This window comes from Portunus trituberculatus, chromosome 9 (genome assembly GCF_017591435.1).
Source record: "Portunus trituberculatus isolate SZX2019 chromosome 9, ASM1759143v1, whole genome shotgun sequence".
Taxonomy (NCBI): Eukaryota; Metazoa; Arthropoda; class Malacostraca; order Decapoda; family Portunidae; genus Portunus; species Portunus trituberculatus.
The window spans coordinates 6,136,432-6,162,500 of record NC_059263.1 but is presented as its reverse complement, the minus strand read 5'-3'; the positions used below and the strand labels follow the sequence as shown (position 1 = coordinate 6,162,500).

The 26,069-nt window shown below is 52.8% G+C and overlaps 1 protein-coding gene across 5 annotated transcripts in view; it reads left to right on the top strand.

Annotated features, from left to right (window-relative positions):
- The window catches only part of LOC123501583, a 59,819-nt gene that overhangs the window by 6,352 nt on the left and 27,398 nt on the right, over nucleotides 1-26,069 (top strand). For 4 of the 5 annotated variants that reach the window (XM_045250505.1, XM_045250508.1, XM_045250509.1 and 1 more), the window contains 11 exons: nucleotides 75-168; nucleotides 463-598; nucleotides 905-1,162; nucleotides 1,468-1,667; nucleotides 2,008-2,136; nucleotides 2,419-2,530; nucleotides 3,478-3,591; nucleotides 3,706-3,874; nucleotides 4,182-5,642; nucleotides 6,206-25,689; nucleotides 25,858-25,930. In XM_045250505.1, coding sequence (XP_045106440.1) covers nucleotides 75-168; nucleotides 463-598; nucleotides 905-1,162; nucleotides 1,468-1,667; nucleotides 2,008-2,136; nucleotides 2,419-2,530; nucleotides 3,478-3,591; nucleotides 3,706-3,874; nucleotides 4,182-5,642; nucleotides 6,206-25,689; nucleotides 25,858-25,930 — 22,230 coding nt within the window. The remainder of the gene's footprint in view (nucleotides 1-74; nucleotides 169-462; nucleotides 599-904; nucleotides 1,163-1,467; nucleotides 1,668-2,007; nucleotides 2,137-2,418; nucleotides 2,531-3,477; nucleotides 3,592-3,705; nucleotides 3,875-4,181; nucleotides 5,643-6,205; nucleotides 25,690-25,857; nucleotides 25,931-26,069) is intronic. The other variant, XM_045250507.1, reaches the window with a different exon arrangement.

The window sequence follows — 26,069 nt, the reverse complement described above, 5'->3', positions numbered from 1 at the left end:
TCTGTAGACTCTTGTGTTTATTTATTACTTCTTACCTAGAGTTGTTTAATGTTGTGTGTGCTTCTCTTCTTCAGCCCCTTCTATGGATACCACTCCAAGGAGCATCAGTTCCTCAAAATCTTCTTCTACAGCCCCAACATTGTGAAGAAGGCTGCTGAACTTCTACAGGTAAAAAAAAAAAAAAAAAAAAAAAAAAAATCATCCTGTCTGTTCTTATTGTATTGCTGCTAAGATTGGTGTTTGAGTGTGTGTGTGTGTGTGTGTGTGTGTGTGTGTGTGTATATCTGTGTATGTGTGTGTGTTCAGTCTTTCATCTCAGTGTTTCGTCATCAAAATTATTCTTTCGACTTTTTCTTTACTGTTTCTTCATTAAAATTGTTCCTTGGTCTTTTTTCTACTTTGTGTTCCTCCATGAATATTTTTGAAGGGAATGTGTAACCCCAGACCACGACTTGCCCACAGAACGGGGTGGTGCAGGGGCGAGTGTTCCAACCCCACGAGGCACATGTCCCCTTCGTGCTGCAGTTCCTGATGGACCACAACCTGCATGGCATGAACATGATCCACCTCCAGTCCTGCAGGTTCAGGCAACTCCCTGGTGAGGCTCTGGAGGTGTCAAAGGGGAAGCTGAAAGTTGTAGGGCATTTCATGAGGTGGGGTGAAGTACTATTTTGTATCGCTTGACTTGGGGAAGACTCTTTGAAAGGACTGAAGTATCAATAGATGGTGTTTGATGAGTGTAGTTATATGTTTATTTTTTTTTTTTTTTAGCCTGGAGATGACGCAACCTTCTATCAAATTTTTCAATGTCTGTGCAACATAACAGGCTCTCGGGGAATAAATGTATCTAACCTCAGTAACTGTCCCTTTAAGACATGCTTTTTTCTTGCCTTCCACCACTTAGGCATGGAGGAAAGAGGAAGCAGCCCTACACAAGCCCCCGCCCCACTGCCTCTATCCCCACCAAGCCAGGATGGAGTGTCAGGGAGGAGTGGGTCTGGTATGGGGACGGGGATGTCTCAGCGCCCTAGCACCAAGGTGTGGACAAAGGAGTCAGTGCCGGCCAACCTGTGGCTGCCGGAGACGGTGGTGCGGGTGTCGTCCTGTGAGGTGGAGGTGGACTGCATCTTCTCCGACATCCTCAACCGCCTGCAGATTGGAGGTGAGGCATAGTGGTGCACAGAATGGATCTCAGTTTATCCATGTGTTATCTATGTTAATTTTCTCTTCCATTATTTGTATCTTGTGTCTTATCTCTGTCTCTCTAAGTTCTCTCTTCCATTACTTATATTCTGTCTCTGTCTTTGTGTTATTTACATTTAGTCTCTCACAATGATAAGTGGATTTCAAACAGCAACTTGACTGTTTAATTCAGTGACAATTTACAAATAGAAAACAGAGAATTATGAGATAACTAGAGAACCAATTTCACAAACCTTCCTTAAATCCATCCATGGCTTCCTGCAGGAGGCATGGCAACCAACCCAGGGCTTTCCTATATCTGGGAGGATGAGGCTGAGAGGCAGAGGGCACAGGGAGGCTCCTTAGAGGATCTGCAGCCACCCCCGTCCCCTCCCCGGCCTGATGTCACCCCCTCGGACTCTGAGGTGTTCTACCGGGCGCTGCTAAAGGAGAAGCTGCAGGCAGCGGTGGCAGCAATGGGTCAGGTATGTCGGCAGAACGGTTTGCTTGTCACCAGTGTTCTGGCTGATCTCAGTCATGTGAACATCAGTTTTATAGATTTTTAAAGTTAGGAATAAAATAATGTTCTTTTCCTTTGTCATGATTTCCAGGTGCAAAATTCTCATTTATGAATAAGAATATTGGAATCTATATTTATGTAGGTGTCTAAGGATCTTTATTTGATGTCTGTGTGTAAGAACTCCTTCCCCAACCCACCACTTTTTTCTGCCATTGTATTTCCTCAATATATGTTGAGACAGTTACCAAACACTTGTTGCACGCTTCCCTTAACACTTTCCTTCTTGCTCCCTGATGCCGCCCCAGACCCAAGAGTCCAGCGGTGAGGGAGAGGCAGCCAGCCTTAACCTGCCGGCCCTCACCCCGGATGACACAGTCCTTGCCCCGGCCACAGCTCCCGACACAGCAAGCCAAGCGGACGTCACCACTACACAGGTGAGTTTGACTTGACACACTCACACACACAGACACACACTTACACTCACACTCACACTTTGACAATTTATAGGTTGCATCATCATTATTGTGTATTTCCATTATTATTCTAGTTTTGTCTCACTTTTATATTGTCATTTTTCCACCTTGATACTTCTGGAGGTATGTGCTTCTGGTTAACAAGTGTTACTGCAATAAATTTCTTTCCTGTCTTGTTAACACATTTTTTCCAGTATGTACATTTCATCCACTTAACTCACACATGCCTCTCAACACTGTCAGGATGAGACTATGGTGGAAGCAGCAGCAGCAGCAATGGCTGCAGCAGCAGAGGAGTCTCAAGTGGATGAGGAATTAATTCTCAGCCTGACTCAGCAGTCACAGTCTCAGTGGTGTAAGTATTCATACTCTCTGTGTAGTCCTTGTGGTGTGGAAGCCTCTCTTCTCTCATCTACTCATTGATGGATTGTTTGGTTGATTAATTGGTTGGCCACGTGTTGTTAATGTAATATAATGATACTTGTGTTATCATTTATTTATTTATTTATTTATTTATTTTATTTTATTTATTCTTTTTTTGTGTGTATTTGTGTTGTCTTTCTTTTTAATAATGTGCTCTCTCAAAGTGGTTCCATGAAGTGTTATGTCCTGTGTGGCTGTGTACACTCAGGTAACTTCCTGTTCATCATTCTGTCAGTTATCTTCATGTAATTCAACTAGAGATTTGTTATTTGGCTACTCATTTTCTGTTCACTATCTCCTTGAACAAATTAGTTTATTTTTTCCACATCATTGAGGAAGGAAGAGAGGGACAGAGATAAGCAGGGTTTTCCAGAAAGAGTTAGATAGGCATTTCCTGCAGTGAGAGAAAATGGTGGTGTGTGAGGGTAGACTGTAACATTTTGGCAGAAGGTGATGCTGAATATAGTACATGTACTTACTAAAGGAGATTATTGAGTAAAAGTACACTGGAAGAGCAGTATGAAATAACTAATACTGGAAAGATCAGTAATAGAGGTTGCACAATGAATAGAATATCAGGAAATTGTGAAGAAATAGATGGGTACATTAATGAGAAATTCTACTTCTATTACTATTATTTCTGGCTCACCACCTCCATGTACTGGCCACTCAGTCACCACTTCCTTCCAGTGATGAATTGTGACTAGAGAAAATTGTAAAGTTACAAAACAAATATAGTATGTATAGTAAAAAAAAATGGATATGCAATCAATAGATGCAAAATTTTATTCATGTTTGTTTTATGGAAGATGAGCAGAGTGAAGGATGAGGTAGGTGTGTGAGTGACAGAGAGTGACCTTTATTTACCTCCTTGTGCAGTGAATGAGAGTGATGTGGACCTGGTGACTGCCTTGGCCGGGCTGGATGATGGGTCACAGGCGGTGGCACTCGAGGACCATGATGCCATCCTGTCCACTCAGCCACCCAGCCATGGTGTGTTTGTCAGCATATTGTACATTGTTATTAGTTGTGGCATTAGTTATTGATGCTATTCATTATAGTGTGTCATCACCAAAGACCTGACACTTGCCTCCCCTGCTGCACCAGGTTCAGTAAGGGGCAGCCAGGGCCAGGGCCAGCACCAGAGCCTTGGGGAAGCAAAGGAAGAGGAGGAAGAGGAAGAAGAAACTCACCATATGACCCAGCAGATCTGGGACTCCATTCTGATGCCCCAAGAGGAAGAGGAAACAAAAGAAGGTCAAGGGAACTCCTCCAGGTATGGTGGTTGCAACCTTTTCCTCTTTACTTCAATTATTTTGCTGTGAAGTGTGGTAGTTTAGTTATGATGAAAGTGTGTGCTGTAATGAAACAGAATTGCATACCTAATCTTCATTTCTAATTCTTACCAGTCCTTAACCAAACATACTCAAATCTTGTGTAAATGAACAAAGATCTAAGTCACATAACCTTACATCTCCTCTCTCATGGTTTGTTTGATATCCTGTGTGTCAGTTTTGTGAATGTAATGGTATGATTTGTGATCATTGAATGCTAACCTGAGGGTGATGACCTTTCTTTTGCAGATCAAGGGTGGAGGATGGCCAGGCTTCCCTACTGCCTCCTGCCCCTCCATCCCCTCTCCCCCAGCTGGATGGGGCAACTGATTCACTCCGACACTCCCCTTCTCCTTCATCCCCTTCCCCCAGAGATAACCTCGTGCCTTCCACCAGTGCCCACACCCCTGCACCCCCCCTGAACCAAGCTCAACACTCAGGGCTGCCATGCCAACACCCCAGGCCGGACAGGAGGGCTGCCTCCAGTAGCCCTGTAGGCACCAGTGATAGTGACAGTGAAGGGGAGCCATTCATTATCCCCCAGTTTGACGGTGCCAATGACTTTGTGTCTCACCGAGGACGCAAGCAGCACCAGAGCACCTCGGCATCCCATCACAACCGCCCCGTCACCGCCTCCACGCGTAATCTTGTCCGGGAGAATGCCCTGAAAAGGAGCCGGGGTGGGACTAGCTATTCTGCCCCATCCCACAGGCTCCCCCAGCCCCCGAATGTGCCTTCCTCCCAGCCAGTGCCTTCACCCTTTGGTCCCAGCCAGCCCACCACCTTGGTCAACCCAGATGGTACTCTGGACCTGCCAGACTTTATGGATATTTCCTCCCGCATGGCTGTAGGGGAGGTGCAGGCCTCCAGTATTGTGCCCCAACCCCAGGCTCGGGGCAAGTCTTCCAGGCGGGATTTTCTCTCATCCCAGGACGTGCAGCAACCCCCATCCCATCTCAACATCACCCCACTGTCAGGCATGAGCATGTCCCAGCGTGTGCCGGGCATTGGGGATGCCGTGGTGGTGCCTGCGCTGGTCACCACAGGCCGGGTCAGCTTCAGCTCCCCCCAGGTGCTCATGCCCCAACGCTATGTTGTGCAGCAGCCCGGCACAACCCCAGACCAGGAGGCAGGCCTCGACACCACACAGTCCAGCAGTCAGGGACACAAGCAGGGCCGCAGGGCTGCTGCAGCAGAGGGTCATCGGGGCAGCCCGGCCCTCAGGACTCTTGTCCGGCAGGATTCTGAACAGTCGGCCTATTCGCCCATCTCAGAAGAGTCTGATGGGGAAGGGTCGGGCAGGGGCAGGCGGGGGCGTGGGGTGGCGGAGGGAAGAGCAGCGGAGAGCCCGGCTGCCCCGGAGAATGAAGACATCCTGAAGCAGGCCTTTGACATGACCCTGTTTGATCTGAAGCCCATGGATGTGGAGACACCAGAGTTTGCCCTGGTGCCTCCAGGGTACCCATCGGACGACTGTCCCCCGCCCACTGAGGACATGCTGACCCAGGGCTCGTATCTGTACCACACTGAGGATGACACCACCACCACCTCTGTCCAGACTCCAGGTGGCGAGGGGGGCCACCTGGAGGTTCCCCACGCCCCACCCACCCCCTCACCGCCTCCAACTCAGCCCAGGAAGGAACCTCCACCCTCAAATTTAAAAAACAAAAAGAAGAAACAGAAGTCTGCTCGGGAGAGGAACAGCACAATGTAAGTTGTGGAATTGTTTGTTTTTTTGTGTGTTTGTGGGGGGAGGGAGGGGGAGAGGGTTCACAGGATTTAATTTCAAGCTTGTGTTGTCCAGACTTAGCACTTTTGTTCAGTTGACTTTTAGACTAATGTTTCTCTGCTGTAGGTTTTCCTTGTTCAAGAATATTTTAAAAATCTTCAATATTTCTGTGTAGGAATCTATGTATGTATGTATGTATTGTCTAATGTCATGTAGGTAAGTATTCTTTTTTTTATTTGACAGTTTTATGTACAGTTATACAGCTTGGCAGGCTGTGTACATCCACTGACAAAACTTTACTTACATAAAGACAACCTTTTCTGATGATGACAGAATCATGAACATTAGTCATTCTTCTCTTTAATGTAGAGAATTTTTAATTTTTAGCATGTCCAGCTCCTTTTCATTTTGCTCTTATTTGCACCCTTTTGTCGTGTGTGTGTGTGTGTGTGTGTGTGTGTGTGTGTGTGTGTGTGTGTGTGTGTGTGTGTGTGTGTGTAGTGAGCCGTGCCTGTCATCTTCATCTCATTGTGTATTGCTGCAGGGAAGGCCACTGTAGCCAAGCATCTGCTGCCAGGATGGAGTCTGCCGGCGACCCCTCACCCTCACCAACAAATTTTGCCCAGCCAGTGCCAATGTTAGTGCCTAGTTGTGAGGTCTCCCCCACACCCATCAGTCCAGCAGATGCTTCCAGCCATCCTGGATCTCCTACCCCAGTGTCACCCACTGCCCCTAGCAGGGTGTCCCCGATCAATGGTACAGATGCTCCCTATCTTGAGGAGCTGGACTACACTGCTGCGCCCCACACTCCTGGCAGCTTCTTGCCAATGAATCAGCCCTCACCCAGCCCTCCACCCTCACGCTGGTACGAGGAGATGGAGTGTCCGCCCACACCAGGCAGTCCCCCCAAGAAGGCTACAACCCCCTCTAAGAAAAAAGAGCCCAAAGGCAGACCAACTGAACAAGAACTGGCCAAGCCTCAGCCACCACCAGAGGCAAGCCCCAAGTCCCTTGATGCCAAAGCTAAAAGGAAGTCCAAAAAGAAGATGACCAGATTGTTTGGATCCTTTTCTCCTCCCTCTCCCCCTCCCCAGAGAAAACCTTCAGAACTTAACTTTGATTCAGACAGTGAGAATGGCACCCCAGACCGGCCCCAGACCCCAGGTCGGGAGGTGGGGGAGCAGGTCTTTGCCAGCTCTCCCCAGGACCTGTTTCGGGGTGGCCAGAGAAAACTGGAAGATGACTTCACATTTTATCTTGACCTGGACAGTCCTCCTGAGAGGCCCGTCACTCCCGGAGGTGGGCGGGAGGTTCAGGACATCCTTGGAGGGGAGCCAGGCCAGGATGCCTCAAGACAACCTTACCATCAATTTGAGTCGGTGTTTGACACTGACTTCCAGCCATTTGCTGCCAGGGACCGCCCCAGAACGCCAGGTGGCTCTGCGTCCCCACGGCCTGGCTTGCCCCTTTCAGATTTCTCTACTGGACCCCCATTGATGCTGCAGCCTCCCTACACACAGGAGGGTCAAGATCCACCACCGAATGAGGCTGTGTGGGGTGCCTCAAGGATTTCTGCACCCACTGTGGCACAAGAGGTCAGCAAAAAGACCTCTGAGGTGTCAGTAGGGGCCCGTGGTCGAGGACGGGAGGCCAAGGGGACAACCCACCAGCGGGAAGGAAGGAAGTCCTCCAGTGGCAACAGTAGCAGCAGCAGTAGTAGTAGGAGTAGCAGAAGCAGCAGTAGTAGCAGTAGCAGCAGTAGTAGCAGCAGTAGCAGTAGTAGCAGTAGTAGTAGCAGCAGCAGTAGCAGTAGCAGCAGCAGCAAAAGTAGCAGTAATACTAAGAAAAAGAATTCTGTTGAAAGTGGGGAGAAGCAAAGGCAGACACAGGTATCAAGTGTTGGTGCTACAGATGTGAACTCCAGACAGTCTCAGGCAAAGAAGGAGGCAAGAAGCAGTGCTCAGGGGGCACCTCTTGAGGGAAAAACAGTACAAAAGGAGAAGATGAAAACTGGGGAAAGGAAGAAACAGGATTACAGAAAGCCTGAGAGACTTCCTCCCTCCACACAGACATTTGCAACCCCACAGAAGCCAAAGCCTCAGACCCAGCGGCACCAGCCGTCCCAAGAGCCGGAGAGAAATGATCCAGCTGGCAGTGGTGTGGTGCCTGGGCCAAAGTCACACCACACCACTGGACCTGCTGGTAATCAAGCTTGGAGCCCTGCTGTTAGGGAGCCCCAAGGGAAGAGACCTCAGCAAGGGGCCACACTAACACCATCCTCCAAACAGGCTCCTCCAGATGGTCCACAGAGACACAGAGGCCAGCCGCCCCCACAACTCTCACGGCCAGAGGGTCGAGGGGACGGGGCTCGTTCAGTCGGTCAGTCAAGGGGACATGTGGAAACCTTTGTCAAAGGTGGAAAGCCACCAGAGGCACATCCTCAGTCTCTTGCAAAAACACACACAGGTGCCAGGGCTCCTCACCAGGGGACCAAAGTCACACCTGACTTTCAGCTCCAGCCTCCACCTCGAGGTAAGGCCTCCTCCTCCTCCCCTAGGCCATCCTCAGCCAGTGGTGCATCGCCTGAAGTACCTGGTCGCCAGCAGCCCCGGGGACACACTCAGCCCAAGCATGGTGGCACTGCATCACAACCTCAGCCTCCTGCCACCCACCCATCCCGTCCCCAACAACCTGGCTTCACACAGAGTAACTGGTCTGTGGTATCACACAGCAATACTGCACCACAGCAGAACCAGAGTGGCCAGGGGGGAACGCGCCATCCCCACCCAACCCATGGGAGCCGAGGCCCACATCCCCACCCTGGCCAGGACCACAGGACTGCACCTCATGGAGCACAAGGAGGCAGACCTGCACAGCCTCCCAGCTACCCTCACCCACCCTCTCAATCACTTGTACAAGGCAAGGCATCTGCTAGAAGTGCCTTGCATCAAGCACAGGCTAGCAGATCCACAAGGCCTGGAGGTAATTTTTCAGGCAACCCTTCCCAACAGAAACCTGGCCCAGACCGGCCGCAACCAGGCAGTCTTCACAGGCAACCAGAGGAGCAGCAACGAAAGATTCTACCTCATCACCAACAGCAGCACAGTCAGCACCGACAACAGCAGCAACAACAGCAGCAACAAAGACATCAGCAACAACAACAAAAACAACATCAGCAGCAACAGCAACAACAGCATCTGCAACAACAAAAACAACACCAACAGCAGCAGCAGCAACAACATCAACAACAACAACAGCAACAGCAACAGCAGCAGCAGCAGCAGCAGCAGCAGCAGCAGCAGCAGCAGCAGCAGCAGCAACACAGGTCCCAGAATACACAGCCACCCAACCAGAAATTCAGAGGCCTCAAGTCCATTCCTTCTTTGTCGAGCAGCTTTTGCAAGGGCAAGAGTGAGGCAGGTCAGGGGCCTGGCCAGAGGACCAAAGATGGCCAGTCAGCCCACAGCTATGATGATGACCTGGACCTACCCCTCATGGGTGGATCCTTGCCCCTCATGAGCCCCATGCCCTGCACCCCCGCTGCCCACCGAGAAGACCACGCCGCCTCCACCACCGAACCCCTCACCTCCATTCCAAGGATGGACCAGGTGCATCCTCCCATGAGCCCCATGGCCCCCACCCCTCACCACCGGCCCCACACACCTCCAGAACCCCTGGTTGCCACCCCATCTAGTGGTGGGTCATTTGTGCTTCCAGCAATCCCTAGGCCTGTGATGAGCCCCATCCCACCCACCCCATCTCGCCCCTCTTCTCCACCACCATACAGCCCCATGCCAGTGTTGCCATCCAGCATGGGGCCAGCCATCAGCCCCCTGCCCCACACCCCAAGACCCTCGGTGACAGAGACCTTCAGCCTGCTCAGCCCCATGCCCGCCACGCCCCAGGCTGACGACCACCACCACCACCCCCTTGGCAACCTGCACGAGGCAGAGGAGTTCCTGGTGCGTCCCATCATGAGTCCCATGCCACAAACCCCGGCACACCCCTCCCAGGCCCCGCCACACACACAGCCCTCCAGCACCAAGAGAAGCATACAACCGCCAGCCAGGGACATGGCCAAGAGTCCTGTGCCTCCCATGGCAGAATCCTCAGACTTTCCTCACCACCCCATGATGAGCCCCATGCCAGTGCACCCCTCAGTAGGCCCCATGGTAAGCCCCCTGCCCAACACCCCAAGATATCCCGGCAGCAGTCCCTTCCCATCGCTGCCCTCTGGTCCTGGCCCTCTTATCAGCCCACTGCCCCAGACCCCCTCGTACCTCTCCAGTGCTCCTGACCACCAGTCCCCACTATATATGCCCTTCACCCCCAACCTGCACACTCCTCAGACCCCAACCCACATCCCTGAGACTCAACCACCATCTCAAGCTCCAGCTTCATCCCCCACCACCTCTGCCTCCTGCTCTTCCGCTTTCCCACCACAGACCACTGCTTCATTCACACCTTTGCCCACTCCTCTCACCCCCATCCAGACACCTATACAGAATCCCTTCACTCCACTACAGCCTCCCCTCACCCCTCTCCAACCCCCTCTGACACCTCTGCAGACCCCTCTCACCCCACAACAGCCATCATTCACTCCACTGCCACCTCCCCTCACCCCATTGCAGCCCTCCACCACCCCTAGACCTGAGGCACCACCTCCTTTAGGATGTCAGGTGTCGGAGGAGGGTGGTTGTGGCATGCAGTACAGTCCCATGCCTGTCTTACCCTCTGCGCCAAGTCCTGCCTTGAGTCCAATGCCCCAGACCCCTGTTCATGCACCTGAGAGGGCTCTTCCCACTCCTCCACTCACAGGCACCACTCAAGGTCCCTCCTCTCTCTTCAGCATTGCATCGCCTTCCCCCCTGAATGAAAAAGACCAAAAGTCACTTCAAAGTCCCCAGTCTGTCGGTGGAGCCTCCTCAGGGCCCCAGGCAAGCCCAAGGATGATTCCCTCTGCTACTCCACCCCAGCCAAGCCCTCTGTCTCAGGCCCTCATGTCTGCAGCTGTCACCCCAAACCACCCTAGTCCCATGGCACAACCCCAAATGTCTGTGTCTGCAACTCCACCCCATCCCAGCCCCCTCTCTCAAGCCCTCATGTCTGCTTCCAGCACCCCATCACACGCCAGCCCAATGTCACAAACACAGATACCAGCAGCCGTCACACCGCCACACCCCAGTCCCAGGTCACAACCCGTACTGCCAGCTGCTGCCACACCACCACAGCCCAGTCCTCTGCCTCAGTCCATAATATCCGTCTCTGCTATTTCATCTCAACCCAGTCCTCTTTCTCAAGCCCTCATGTCTGCCTCTGCTACACCACCACACCCAAGTCCTCTGTCACAAACCCTATTGCCTCCTGCTGCCACTCCACCTCAACCCAGTCCCCTGCCACAAACATCAGGGCCACCTTCTTCCACTCCACCTCACCCTAGCCCCCTGCCACAGCCCGTCATGCCCTCTGCCACCACTCCATCCCAACCCAGTCCTTTGTCGCAAGCTGTACTGTCAGTTGCAGCCACTCCACCTCAACCCAGTCCATTATCACAAGCTCTGATGTCAGCTGCTGCCACTCCTCCTCAACCCAGCCCCATGTCACAAACACTTGTATCAACAGCTGACACTGCACCTCAAGATAGCCCCATGTCACATGCTCTGGCATCAATAGAACCTTCTAGCAGCCCCCTGTCACAAGCCCTATTGTCCACTGTATCTAGCACACCCCAACCCAGCCCCTTGTCACAAGCTTTGATATCTGCTGATGCTTCCCACCTCAGCCCTGTGGTGTCTCAGGGGTCTGCTGTCACTCTCACCAGCCCCATCATGCCATACTCAAGTGAGAACACTGTAGGAGAACCTTACCTACTGCAGCCTGTGCCTTCCTGTGTTGGCCAGACCACAGCCTCCTCCTCCACTCCCCTAACCACCCATACCATGTCCCTAGCTACCCTCACAACCCTCACCACTTCTACACCCATCTTCACTACCCTCACAGCCACCCTCACCACTTCAGCACCAACGTTCACTTCAGCACCTGTCTTCACCACCCTTGGCTCCACCCTCACCACTTCTGCACCTCTCTTCACTACTCTTTCAACCACCCTCACCACTTCAACTCCTATCTTCACCACCCTCACCTCTTCTGCACCTGTCTTCACCACTCTTGCAGCTGTCACCACTTCATTGCCCATCTTCACTCTTCCAGCCACCATCACCACATCGGCACCCACCTTCACCACCCAGCCAACCACCCTCATCACTCTGACTGTCCCAACAAGCACACTAACCACCCAGGCAGCCATGGTCGCCCCCTTTACTGGCCTGGGAACTACCCCTGCCCCCCTTGCCACTCTGGGGACTCCTTCCACCACCTTTGGAGGAGTAAGTGTGACCACAAGTGTTCCTGCACCAAGGCTAACCACCATTGGTCTTTTGCCTGGGGCTCCATCCCAAGTGGCTTGGCCTCAGACCAGTCCTGTCACACTTGCTTCAAGTCTGCGCCCACTCACCAGTACAAATTTTGTCCAGTCAAATAGCAGCTGTTCCATAACTAGTGCCTCAAGCGAAGGTGCTTCCCAGGCTGCCAGTATTTTGAAGGCCACCCTACTTTCTGGACCACAACCAGGACCCTCTCAGAACCAGGTCAGTGGACCGTCCACACAGCCTCAAGCTGCCACACCCCTTTTTATTACTCAGCCTGGGGCTGCTCCCTTCCCATCATCTGCAGGCCAGCAGCCCATGACTCTTCCCCAGGTCATCTTGATGCCCCAGATTCAAGGTCCTATCCAGATCAGCCTTCCTCAAGGGGTTCCTGGTGCTGCTATGAGAATGCCAGCACCAATCCTAAGAACCCCTGCCCCTACACCTCTTCCATCCACCTTGACAGCCAGTAATACAGCACCACCCACCCAGGCTGACATGAGCATGGGTAGCCAAAATAGTCAGTTTGTCATCCCCATTTCTGCTCCAAGCACTGTCCCAGCCACCAACACAGGAATAGTGAGGTTGGTGAGTCCAGCCTTTCCATCCGCAGTGATGGGTTCAAGTGAAGGCACAGTCAGGGTGGACAAACCCACCAAGATATTAGCTGATATTATGGAGGAGCTGAGCAATCCAGATTTTTGTATGCCTTTGGAGCAGCAGGGAGGCAAGGCAATGAAGGAAGCAGAACAGTCTGGAGGCAGCAGTGCTCCGCAGGACAGCCTCCAGCGGTCTGGTCTAGAGAAGAACTCAACAAGCAACAGCAGTCTGCCACCAGTGCTGATGGCGCTTGAGGCCATGTTTGAAAAGGAAATGCAAGAGAATGACCAGAGTGAACACCAGGGTGAAGATACTAGAGCAGAACATTCTTCAAAGGCTCCTGAAAGTCCTCATGATGCAGCAAGCATCCCACCCACCACTGCCTTGCAGAGTCTGCTTACAGATGGTGTGAGTCCAAGACCCAGTTCTAGGCAACCTATGCTCAGCCCAGCAGGTGCCAGCCAGCCACATGCTCTGAGTAAAGAGCTGTTCACAAGAATGCAAGCACCTTTGTCTACTACACCAGAAAGCAGTGGCAGCTGCAGTGCCCCTCCAAACACAACACTTGCCAACAACACTGTGCCTGCAACCACATCAAGATTCCCCAGTCCTATGTCTGTGAGAGGCTCCACTCCACAGGGTGCTTCATTTCCAGGGGCAGGTGTGGCAGCCAGACCCTGGAGTCAGCCTGCAAGCATGCCAGGAGACATTATGATCACTTCTGTCTCCCTGGGAGGCATACAGCCACCCTTAATTAGTCCACAGAGGAGTGTGAGGTCCAGTCTCCTAAGGCCCCCCTCTAGTGTGACCACCACCTTACCCATCTCCACCTCTTTCTTCACACACCCCTCCCCTGTCATATCCCCTTCTGCCTCTGCTAGCCCCCACCTACTACTCACTTCCACCACCACCACCACTACCTCCACCACCATCAACACCACCACATCTTACATGTCACAGACCACCACATTCATGACACAAGTGTCTTCTGCCCTCTCTCCCACCACCACCACCACCACCACCACCACCTTCAGCTGCCTCTCCTCTCCCACCACGACTGTCACCTCATTCCTGCCTCACCCCTCTCCCTCTGTCACACTTGCTGTTTCCACCTCAACCTTCCTGCCTCACCCTTCTCCTTCCATCATCCCTGTCACTTCTTTATCAACCTTCCTACGTCAACCCTCTCCTTCCATCACTCCTGTCACTTCTACCTCAACTTTCTTGCATCACCCTCCTCCTACCATCACCCCTGTCACTTCAACCTCACCTTACATGCCTCACCCCACTCCTTCCATCACTCCTGTCACTTCAACCTCACCATACATGCCTCACCCCACTCCTTCCATCACCCCTGTCACTTCAACCTCACCATACATGCCTCACCCCACTCCTTCCATCACCCCTGTCACTTCAACTTCACCTTACATGCCTCACCCAACTCCTTCCATCACCCCTGTCACTTCAACTTCACCTTACATGCCTCACCCCACTCCTTCCATCACCCCTGTCACTTCAACTTCACCTTACATGCCTCACCCCACTCCTTCCATCACCCCTGTCACTTCAACTTCACCTTACATGCCTCACCCCACTCCTTCCATCACCCCTGTCACTTCAACTTCACCTTACATGCCTCACCCTCCTCCTTCCATCACCCCTGTCACTTCAACTTCACTTTACATGTCTCACCCCACTCCTTCCATTACCCCTGTTACCTCTGCCTCACCATACATACCACATCTTCCTCCTTCCATCACCCCTGTCACTTCATCCTTGCCATACATGCCTCACCCCCCTCCTTCCATCACCCCTATCACCTCTGCCTCACCATACATGTCTCACCCACTTCCTTCCATCATCCCTGTCACCTCTGCCTCACCATACATGCCTCACCCCCCTCCTTCCATCACCCCTGTCACCTCTGCCTCACCATACATGTCTTCCACAGCATTTGTTTCTCACACCTCCCCTTCTGTCAGTCTTGCCACCCCCACAACAAGCTACATGTCTCGTTCCTCTTCCTCCACCTCTGGTACTGCTGCATCAGCTCACATACCTCACTCTTCCCTTGCAACAATTTTGTCCACTCCTATTTCTTTTTATACCCCCCCCAGTACTGACACCAGCACCTCTGCAACTGTATCTTATCCATCCCAAGGTGTGACTACTACTACTACTACTACTACTATTACTACTACTACTACTACTACTACTACTACTACTCCCGCTGCCCTTCCTGTATCCCAAGCTTCCACCCTTGCCACTACAACTACCTCTGCCATCCTTGCTCCTTTTGTGTCCCAAGGTGCCACAACAGGTCCCCCAGCAATGCGTGACTCAAGTATTGCTAAGATTACAACCCCTGTCACCACTGCCTCTCTAAACTCCTTGCCATACATGCCTCATATTACCTCTACTGTTACCTCCATCTCCTTACACTTGCCCTATGCCTCTCCATCAGTGAGTCTTGGCTCCTCCAGTGTGCCTCAAGTACTCAGCTTTACACCAAAAGTCTCAGACATACCACACACTGCCTCCACTGTCACCCCTTCCAGCACAACCATCACCACATACACCCCTCACACGACCACTGCCCCAGTAGTCACATCACACCTGTCCCAGAGTTGCCCTCCCCCTACTTCAGCATCAGTTCCTCACTCCGTCTCTGCGGGGTGGTTGAGGGACATGAGGTTTGCGGGAGGAAACATCACAAGGGTGCCACTTTCAGTCTCTGGATGTGTGATTGGAACATCCCTCAGCACCACTGCATCCACAACACACACCACATCTGTCTTGTCAACCACAGCAACACTTCCACAAGACTCCTCTCCAGCTGTTGTCTCCGGCCAGCCTCGCCTCACCCTGCCACGGAACATGCCTTCTGGAATGGTGGTGTACAGGCGGCCACAGCTTGGGATGGGCAGCTCCATGGGTAGGCACGGGGGTCTTGTGATGTCTGCCGGTGGGTGTGTAGAGGTGTCGCCACATTCCCTCAGCTTCACACATATCACTCCAAGGATGCCTGGGAAAGCAGGACCATTGCCTCCCAGAATGATGGGCTTCAACACCCCAGCAGGCCTCCAGCAGCAGCTGTCAGCAAGGCTTCCTGCTGCTTCCCCAAACCAGCCCTCAAGTGACAAATCAGGTGAAGACTATACTGCTGATGCTTCTGCTTCTCCATCTTCCACCATCACCATAACAGTCACCACCACCACAACTACCACTACCACTGCCATGACTACCACCACTACCACCACCACTACAATATCTGCCACTTCAACACTTTCTAACAGTGTGCCTCCTAATAATAGCAGTGTCCAGCAGGTTGTGGCTCCCTCTAATGTTGGTGGTAGTATTGCAAGTTCATTCAAGCCCCAGGAACCAGACAAGGCATCCCATCATCCCCATAAAATGTTCAAGCTCAAGAAGCACATGCCACCTCCCATCAGTCAGCCCATCACTGCTGCAGCTGATGACCCTGAAGGTCGGGCTGAGGCTGCCAGTCTCAAGCACCAGCCCAACAGGTTTGAAGCATACAGCTCTACCAGCAGCTCTGGGAGGCTGAGCCCACGGCCAGGAGCTCTGGAGCACGCTGTCCCTCTCCAGGCCAGAGAGGGGCCTGCCCAGACTGTGGTGGTGCGGCAGCAGCGGCAGGTCACACCCGGCCCTGGACCCAGCCCTGTCTTGGACTATGACACTCGCTCCGTGGACTCTTTGGGCTCCATCGGTGTGGAGCTTCAGCAGCCATTTTCCAGCCGACCTTCCTCCGATGGTGATTCAGAGTTGCGGCCATTAGCCACACCCCTGGGCCACTTTAGGAGAATCAGGGAGTCCCCTGCTAGCTTGAGGAGCCACGCTAGCTGGTCAGTAGAGAGCACTCCTGTTCCTGCTGTAAAGGTGCCCACATCCTCACCTTATCTGGATGTCCAAACACAACAGACTTCCCCACTTTCACTAGTGATCCAGAAGACAAGTGCCCCAGGCATGTCTTGCGATGTCCCGCAGGCTCCAGACCCATCTCTCTTGGCACCTGCCAGGCAACAGCTCTTCCCCCATTCTGCCCAGCCCCAGGAGGTCTCGTCTTGGGATGAACGAGTGCGGCCTCTTAGGAAACGCTCCTTCAACATCACTGCTGATGAACCTCAGGATACAGATGCACCACATGCAGGATCTTCCACCCCTGCCCCCTGTCTGCGACCAACCGCCAGTCCTGTTACCAAACAGCCCTCACCAAGTCCTTCTCCATCAGAGAGAGAGATACAGGGTACTGGTCCACCTAATGTACCTGGTCCACCCCCTGCCATACATATGATGCACTTGCCTCTTTACCCTGGCCTCAACCACCAGCAGGAGGTTCCTGCCCGGCCTGGGGAACAGTTGTACAAGGAACGGCCTTTCATGAGGGAGTCATTCCATCCCCTGGCCAAGTCTGGGCCTCCTCCACTTCTTCCCCCTTCTGATGTAGCACACACTCCTAGAAACTATGGCTCACAGCCTAATCTGAGAAGACTACCCCAGCAGATGAATCTGTTATCACGCCTTAATCAGTCTGAGGTGAGACAGTGGCCGGACATGTCTGACCAAGTGCTGGGCCACATGAGACCACACTTATGGCCTCACCTTGTGCCAGAAAGGTTACCATACGCACCTCTGTTAACTTACCACGACCAGCCTCACTTCTTCCCAAGGCCCCACCCACCTTCCGGGCCACTCAGGGCTGAGGGTGGGGCTGGCAAGGAGCTGGAGCAAGAACAACAGGCAAGCCAGCTATCCCCTGACGACAGCCCCATTAATGTCGTAGATGAAACTCCAGACCCAGTCTTTCCCCAGCAGGAGATTAACATTCCACCACTAACAGAAAACATGTCATCCAGCAATCCAGGATCCAGAATGGTGTCTGGGCCTGGGGATGGCTCTAATCTGGAAGGTTTGGGAAAGTCTTTGCAGCACCATGTGTCCTCCCAGGCCAGAGTTTTGGGGCCCCTCAAGACTTCTTTAGTGCCTCCTGGACCACTGTGTGGTGCCTCACCCCATCATCCTTCAGGACTTTCAGCATCTTCAGCTGCTGCTTCACACCTGCCGAACACCACTTCCTCCTTTGCTGCTGGACAGAGTGCACCCCAGGAGGAAGAGATGGACTTCCAGACAGCAGACAACACTGGCACACTGCTGGCGGGTGATGGTGCACGTCCTGAGCAGGCAGGCAAGCTGGGCAAGTTCTTGAAAAGGTACAACAGAGAGTCGGTTGATCATTCCCGCGCTGACTTGATGGGAGGAGAGGAGTCCCAGACTCCCTTCCCCCGAGAGGAGGCAGATGGGATTCCCAGACTTAGGGACAGCTGTCTGGAGGAAGGTCTCTCTGAAAGTCAGATGTCTGTCCTGCACAAGATGAATCAAGAGGTAGGGAATCAGTTTAGCCGAGGCTTCAAAAAGACTTTCAGCACCAAGTTTGGAGACAAGGATGGCAGTGAGGTTGAGCAGGGTGCTTTCAGGGAGGCTGAGGTACAGTCTTGCCGAGGAGCTGATGACCTCCCCTTCAAAGGAGTGCAGATTCCATATGATGCAGCAGACACAGCTCCAGCTAATGATATGGAAGCAGACGTGCTCCCTTGCCAGGAGCTGGAAGGAAATGGTGTGCCCTTGTGCACACAGCCTGTCAAGACACCCAATCAGGAGGGAGAGGCAGCTATGTCTACACAAAATGAAGTGGTGTCATGTATGAAAACCCAAGCAGCCTCATTTAGGAATAGTGACGTGGCTTCATGTAGAGAATCTGAAGTGGCCTTGCATAGCGCACCTGATGTGGCTTTGAGTGGTGGTGGTAAAGTTTCACTGTGTGGGGAGACTGGAGGGTCTTCACTCTCACAGACTGAAGTGGCCTTATGTGTACAGACTGAAGTAGCCTTATCAACACAAACTGAAGTGACCTTACCTACACAGACTTCACATATAGAAGCTAATGTGGCTTCACAGATAAGGGCTGAAGTAGCCTCACAAATAGAGACTGAGGTGGCCTCGCAAATAGAGTCTGAAGTCACCTCACAGATAGAGACTGAAGTTGCCTCACAAATAGGGAGTGAAGTGGCTTCACAAATAGAAAGGGTGGCATCCCTAATGGCTGGAGTAGGCACTGACAGTAGTGGGGAGGATGCCTCATGGAATGAAGCTGGTAGCCAAGATCCTGAAGCTGAGGAAGCAAAGGAAGCTCTCATGGAGAAGGGTGGTCCATCAGACCATCTTGGGGAAACCCTTTCCATTCTTAAGGGCATGGATGATAGTCCCCAGGGTTTGCTGGGAGTGTTTGAAGATGGAGAGGAAGGAGCACGAGACAGGAAGGGACTGGAGAGGCAGCTGTTAAGCTTGGGGTCCAGTCAGGTATCAAGCCCCGCCCTTGACCTTCTAGCCTTCCATGGGCCCCTCACACAGGAGGACAGTGATGTGGAGTCCATCATCCCCAGCACACGTGCATCTCAGATCATCGTGCGGCGGAGCAGCTCCTCCAGCCAGGCCAGCGATACTTCCCATTACTCTCCCCCACCTTTTGATCCACCTCGATCCCCTGGTTTTGACTCGTCAGATGCTGATGACACCCCAGCGTGCCTGACAGACAGTGCCAGTAGGCCAGCCAGAGATGCCCCATTCAATCTTGCTACAGATGCCTCCAAGACAACCACTCTTCCTTGCCAGTCTGCTGCCACTCCTAAAGGCAGCAGTCCTTTGGAAGCAGGAGCAAGTCTATCCAACCCCTCCTCACCAAGGCAGCACTCTACAGTGATCATTCAGCAAGAGAACCTTAGGAGGCCAGAGTCCTGTCCTCTGTCTCCTTCAGTGGGTCCTAAGGTGCCAGAGTGGCAGGACACAGGACAGGACAGCCAGGTGGACAAGGAGAGGCAGCAGAGCCGCCCCAAGCTGCCTACCAAAGCTGCCCTCAAGGCCTTTACTGAGGACCTGCTGCCCCCACTCTCTTCCACACCTGACAGCAGCTCTGAGGTGACCTCCACCACTCCAGATGTGACCCTCTCCTCTTATCGAGGGAGAGGTGGGAGGGTGGGTCGAGGGGGCCGACCATCTGGGAGGGCAAAGATAACATCACCAGGGAGGAAGCCTGGCCGTGGCCGTGGCCGAGGCAGGAAGAGCCAGATAGTCAGAGATGATATGTGGTTTGAGAAAGATTCACCTATTGTGTACACAAACACAACAAGTCTGGATCCTGCTTCCCCTTTCCTCCCGCCCCCCGAGTCCCTGCCCTCCCGCAGGACCCGTCGTCCTGGCACTAATGTTTCGTATACCAAGTATTTTGACACTGAAGGATCTGCTCTTCCCCCTAAGATCATGCCCCCTCCATCCCTTCTGCCTCCTGTGGTGGTACAGCAGCCTGTGATGCCACAGCCCTTGGTCCCCGCACCCTTGACCACTGCTGCACCTCTGCTACCACCCAAAAGGCCAAGGGGCCGTCCCAGGAAGATCACAGAAGCCCTGCCCGGAAGAGATGTCTCCCAAAAGGCTCTGGTTAACTCTGCCATGCCTGTCTCTCCACAACTCCCAAAGCGCCCCAGAGGTCGGCCTCCCAAGAAGGCACTGCAAGGCATCCTGGAGCCGCTGCCAGTGGTGACGTCATCGCAGCTCACTGTCAAGATGAACAATGACTCAAAATTGAAACTCACCATTCGGAGAATGTCTGTAGGTAAAAGGATGGCCAACAGCACTCCTCAAACACCTCATAAGAAGAGAAAGAGGTCACCAAAGCCCACCACACCTCAGAAGGGAGATTCCATCAGCAGTATGAGTGCCTCAGGCCAGGCTTCACCAGAACAGTGTGGTGGTCAGTCTCCTGCCTCTCAGGGCTCCCCTGACTCGCTTCCACTCCATTGTGATCCCCGTGATCCCTTGGGTATTGACCTGGAAGAGGAAGAGGAGGAAGCACTGCATGCACGAGGCTCAAGGCTGAAAAGTAATGTTTATGAGTTTGAGGAAGAGTTTAGTGAGGATGAGCAGTCCCTCAAGCGCCAGAACAAACGATTCCGTGACAACAGCTCCCACACTTTTAAGCGTGCTCGGCAAATTGTGCGCAATGCAATCAAGACGCCTGTCAGGGACCACAACTTCAGCTACCTAAGGACCCCTGGCCAGTCCACTCCCAGCTATGCCACCATGTATACACCAGTGCACCGCATCCACTACACAGGACCTGGCTCCACCCCAAGCCACGTTTCACAGGGTGACTTCAAAATCCGGCTGAGGAAGAAGCCATCTGACCATCACAACCTTATAGTCAAGATAAAGAAAACTCAGGACTCAGTGGTGGCAACAGAACCACAGAAAGCACCAAGAGAGCACAGTGAGGCACAACAGCCTGAAACAGACCTGCCTCCAGTACAGTTAGTGCATACTGATCATCCAGAGACACAGGCAGCAGGAACAAAGGTGGCACCTCCTGCTTTGCCTCCACAGGTGCTGGGTAAGGAGGCTAATGTGGACAAGGCTCAAGACAACAGTGCCTCATCCAAGACCAAAGAGGTTCTTCAGTGCAGTACCAGCATTCAGTCTGAGAGGAGTAAGCCAGCCATCCCTACACTCATCATCAAGAAGTCCAAACTTAGTGGCTTTTCTGCCTCACTAGAACCTGGTGATCGGCCGCGACCAAAACGCACTGAGGATGGCTTCCTAATTCCCCTGGCTCCTGTATCTGGCCCCTCCCCTGCCCATACGTCCTCCCAGACTCCTTCCGATAGCCGACCTAACACCCCTCCTCCTCCTCCCTCAGCCTCTTCTGCTTCATCTTCAGTCTCATCCTCAGCCCCACCATTGATCACAGCCCCACCATCAGTCCCAGCCCCTGTATCAGCCACATCTCTCTCAGTTTCAGCCCCAACCCCAGCCCCAACCCAATCCTCAGTCCCAGTCCCAGCCCCAGCCCCAGCCCCATCCCCAGTCCCAGCCCCAGCCCCAGCCCCAGTCCCAGGCCTAGCTCCAACCCCAAGTCCAGCCTCAGCTTCAACCCCAAGCCCAGCCCTAGCCCTAGCCCCAGCCCCAGCCCCAGCCCCAGCCCCAGCCCCAGCCCACATTACTTTAAGGCTGAAACGTTCCAATCTACAGTGGCAACAGGAACCCACCAAGCTTAGTCAGACCTCCAGCAGTAGTAAGACCATCGCCACCACCACCATCACTACCACTACGCCTGCTACTACTACTACTACTAGTCCTACTACTACTACTACTCCTCTTACTACTACTACTACTACTAGTACTACTTCTACTGCTGCTAATACTACTGCTTCCACCACTTCTTGTTCCATCACAACCACCACCACTACATCTACTATCACCACTATTGCTACTTCTGCTACCACCACCACCACCACTGCTGCTGCTACTGAAGAGAGCAGTCTTACATCTGAGCGACTAGTTGCTAAGATACAAACTCCACTGAAGATCAAGATCATGAACCCGTCCCAGGAGCCAAGCCAATTGGAACCTGACTCTTCAGCTCCTAGTCAGGCTTCACCCTCCACACTCCAGCAACCTCCCACCACCTCCAACCCACCACCTGCTTCCTCCTCAACCTCATCCCTATCCCCATCCTCATCTTCATCCTCATCCTCCTCCAAGCCTGTTCAAGCTCCTACTTCTTCCTCTTCCCCATCTGTGCCTAGCTCTACCCCACAACCTGTGCAGACACCTTCCTCCTCATTAAAGACCCCTACAGAAGCCACAGCTCCGCTTTCCATCCCTCTTCGTCCCACTCCACACAGCAAGACACCTTCACCATCTAAGAGGGCTCCCACAACCAAAACATCACCACCCAAATCAGTCTCCTCATCAAAGTCCACCACATCCACATCTTCCACACCCCAGCCAGCCCCCTCACCCCGGGCCCCCTGCACACCCCGCAGCGCTGGCATGGACTCTGTGGAGCAGGAGTTGGCAGCCATCCTGGGGTCCCCATCAAAGGGATCAGAGAGGGTGGAGGCTTCCGAGGGAAAGGGGCTGGAGGACAGCGACCTGGCGGCACTCTTGATGGGTGAGCGGGGTGGCAGCAGTGCCGTCAGTCCTGCCCCTGGTGCCAGACATGACCGCCAGAGCTCCACACCTCCAAATCAGCAGTCCCAGCAGTCCTCATCCCCCAGAGAGGCAGGCAGGGATGCTATCAGTCAAACAGGAGATGTGAAGCTCAAGACTCCACCCAGGGTTATGGTGGAGAAGCTCACACAAGACACAGTGGACTCACTCACTGCACTGTCCCAGGAAGCTTCCCCAAGGAGGCAGCCCATCATACCAACTTCTGCCCCTGACACAAGTGAGGGAAAGCAGCAGTCCCCCGGAGACTCTTCTCTGCGGGCTGTCAGGAAAAGACCTTTGTCCAGCCCTAAAGACACACAGCACACCAAGAGGCCATGCAGAGGAGATGTGAGTGAGGATGAGACAGAACCTGAGGATTGCACCATGAGTCCTTCAAGCAGCAGCAGTGACCTCACCATCAGGAAGAACATGCAAGGTCCACAACCACCAAAGGATTCGACTGAGAAATCACAGAAAAAACAGACGTGTAAGCAGCCAGCTGCGGTCACTACAGAGAAGAGTCCTGGGAGGAATGCCTCAGGAAGGAGTCCTTCTCCCTCCTCCAGAGTTGAGACAGAGCGTAGCAGTGGTAAGAAGACCATTGCAAAATTTAGTACAACCTTCCCTCGCCGCCGTTTCATGGGAGGGAAAAGTGCTGCTGCCCTGAGACAGATTGCCTCCCTGGCCAGTGTAGAGGACTCACAAATGGAGTGTGTCACCTCATCCACCACCACCGTCAGTCCCATTATCCACATGAAGCGGAAAGGGAGGCCTCGGCTGAGAGGCAGCACAGAAGAAGAGGAGGATGAGGATACCAGCGACTCAGACTTTGTCAAGAAAGGAGCAGCACGAAGGAAGAAGATCTGCCAGAAGGTATTGAGAGTGGTCTCCAGTGAGTCTGAGGATGGTGGTGCTTCTGTCCCTTCCTCCCCTAGCACCACCACAGGATACAAGAAGACCACAGCTTTTGAAAAATCCAAAACAAGTAGTGACAAAACCACAGATGCATTGAGGAAGACCACCACACTCAAGATAAAGGTAAAAGCAACTTCTACAGGAATCACCATCTGCAAGCAGCTACCAATGACCCAGGAGGCAGTGATGGTAGAGCAGGAGGTTGACAAGAATGGAGGAGTGAGGCTGGAGGGATTAACCACATCCCAGCACACAGACAGGGAGGAAAACAACAACCGCATCAAGAATCTCCAGTTACCCCCTAACTCATCATTGGAGGCAACAGATGACATAGAGGAGACACTCAAGAGGATGGACGGCTTCTCCCCCAGCACACCCCGGCCACGTAACACATCCCCTCCCATGCCCACACCCCTCTCCAGCACAACAGACCCGTTTAGACCCTCACCTCCATGTGATTCTGACTCAGGGGAGTCCACTAGAATCTTCAGGAAAGACCCCAGCCCAGCCAAGCCCTCTGCTGCTGGAAAAAACTCAGCCACAGAAACAGCAAATAAAGACAGCCAGAGCGATACCACCATCACCTCTACTACTCCCACTACCACTACCATTACCACAACCACTACCACTACCAGCAGCTTTTCAGACACTGAGAAAGGCACCAAAAATACAGCATCAAATAGTGTGTCTGGTAACAAAGAGACACAAGAGAGCCCTGGCAAGTCAAAGGTGAAGAAACTGCCACAAAAACAGAGCCCCAAAACACAGAAACAGACCACAAAGAAGCAGAAGCAAGCCTCAGAAAGCAAAAAGCAGACCCCACCTAAGAAGACCCAGAGCCCTTCTAAGCGGAAACAAACGTCACCAAAGCAGAGACAAACACCAGACAGTAAGAAACAAACGCCAAAGAAGAAACAGACTCCAGACAAACAGAAGGAGGCTGCAGATGGACAAAAAGAAATCCAGGCTAAGCAAAAACAGACACAGGGCTCTCAAAAACAATCCTCAGACAGCCAGATGCAGACACCAGCCACCTCAAACCAACCGGAAACTCAGAAACAAACAGACAACCAAAGACAATCAAATGGCCAAAGACGCACACCAGAAAGCCAGAGACAGCCTAACAACCAAAGACACTCGCCAGACAACCAAAGAGACAACCAGAACACAAATCAAGACAACCTCCCCGCTTCATCCTCTACTCAAGACCCCACCAGTTCTCAGTCTTCCCCCACAGCAGCAGGAAAGACAACCTCCTCCTCCTCCTCCTCCAGCAAGGCCCCTTCAGACACACCTCGCAGCCACAAGACTGCCAGTCGTGGAGCCTGCAGGTCTGAGAAAAACCGCCGCGTGACTCAGTCAGACTCGGAGGAGAGTGGCAACGAGAGTGCAAATGTTGATGGGAATTCTGTTGGTACGAGTCCCACTCCACCTGGTGAGAGCCAGGAGAGTGAGAGGAGCAGCAGCGATGGTGATACGAGACACACAGGTGATGACAACAGAAGAACTGAGAAGGGGGGTGCAGCTGCAAGTACTGCCAGGAAGGGAAGCCACTCAGAGAGGCCCAGTGATGCTGCTGCTGCTGGTAATGCTAACAGTAGCCAAGAAAGAGGAAACAAGAGTGGCAGTAGGAAGGAAAAAGACAGCACCAAGGTTAAGAATAGAGAAAGTGGCAACAAGAACAACAAAAACAATGACAGCAGGAAAGATAAGGATAATGATAACAGTAACAACACAGATAATGATGCCAGCGGGAGCAACAGTAACACTGGTGGCAGAAACAACAGCGACAGCACCATGGGGAAAGGCAGCGGTAGCCGAGGTGACGACGACAGCGACAGTGACAGAGCAGACAGGGAAGGCTCTCCTGCCATGTCCACCTTGTCCCAGCCACTACTGCAGTACAGCGACGGCATCAGCGACCACAACGCCGAGTACCGTGACTCCATGTGGAATATGTCTTTCTTCACCCCAGAGCGCCGGGAGCGGGACGAGATATCACCGCCTCAGCCAGATTCCCCGCCAGGTGAGGCACATCCTCAGCACTGCAGGGGCTGTCACGCTCACTGCTCCGTGTGAAGTACTATGTGGGCTGTTTGCTGTCATATTTGTTCTGATTAAACTTGGAAGTAATTGTGATTAGTGTTGTGAGTGTAGCGTTGAAACTACTTGTCCTTTGTTCTCTTCCACCCAGAAGCATCTCGGAGCAGACGAGCTTCAGGGGCAAGACAGGTGTATCCCACACTGCTCACACTCCAGCTGGCTAGGTGAGTATAAGAATTGATGTGTGTGTGTGTGTGAGAGAGAGAGAGAGAGAGAGAGAGAGAGTAAACTTTTCTATTATGTGCATGATATACTGAGTCAGTGTGTTTGTGTTTAGTTACTGTTCATTTCCCTCATGTTAGT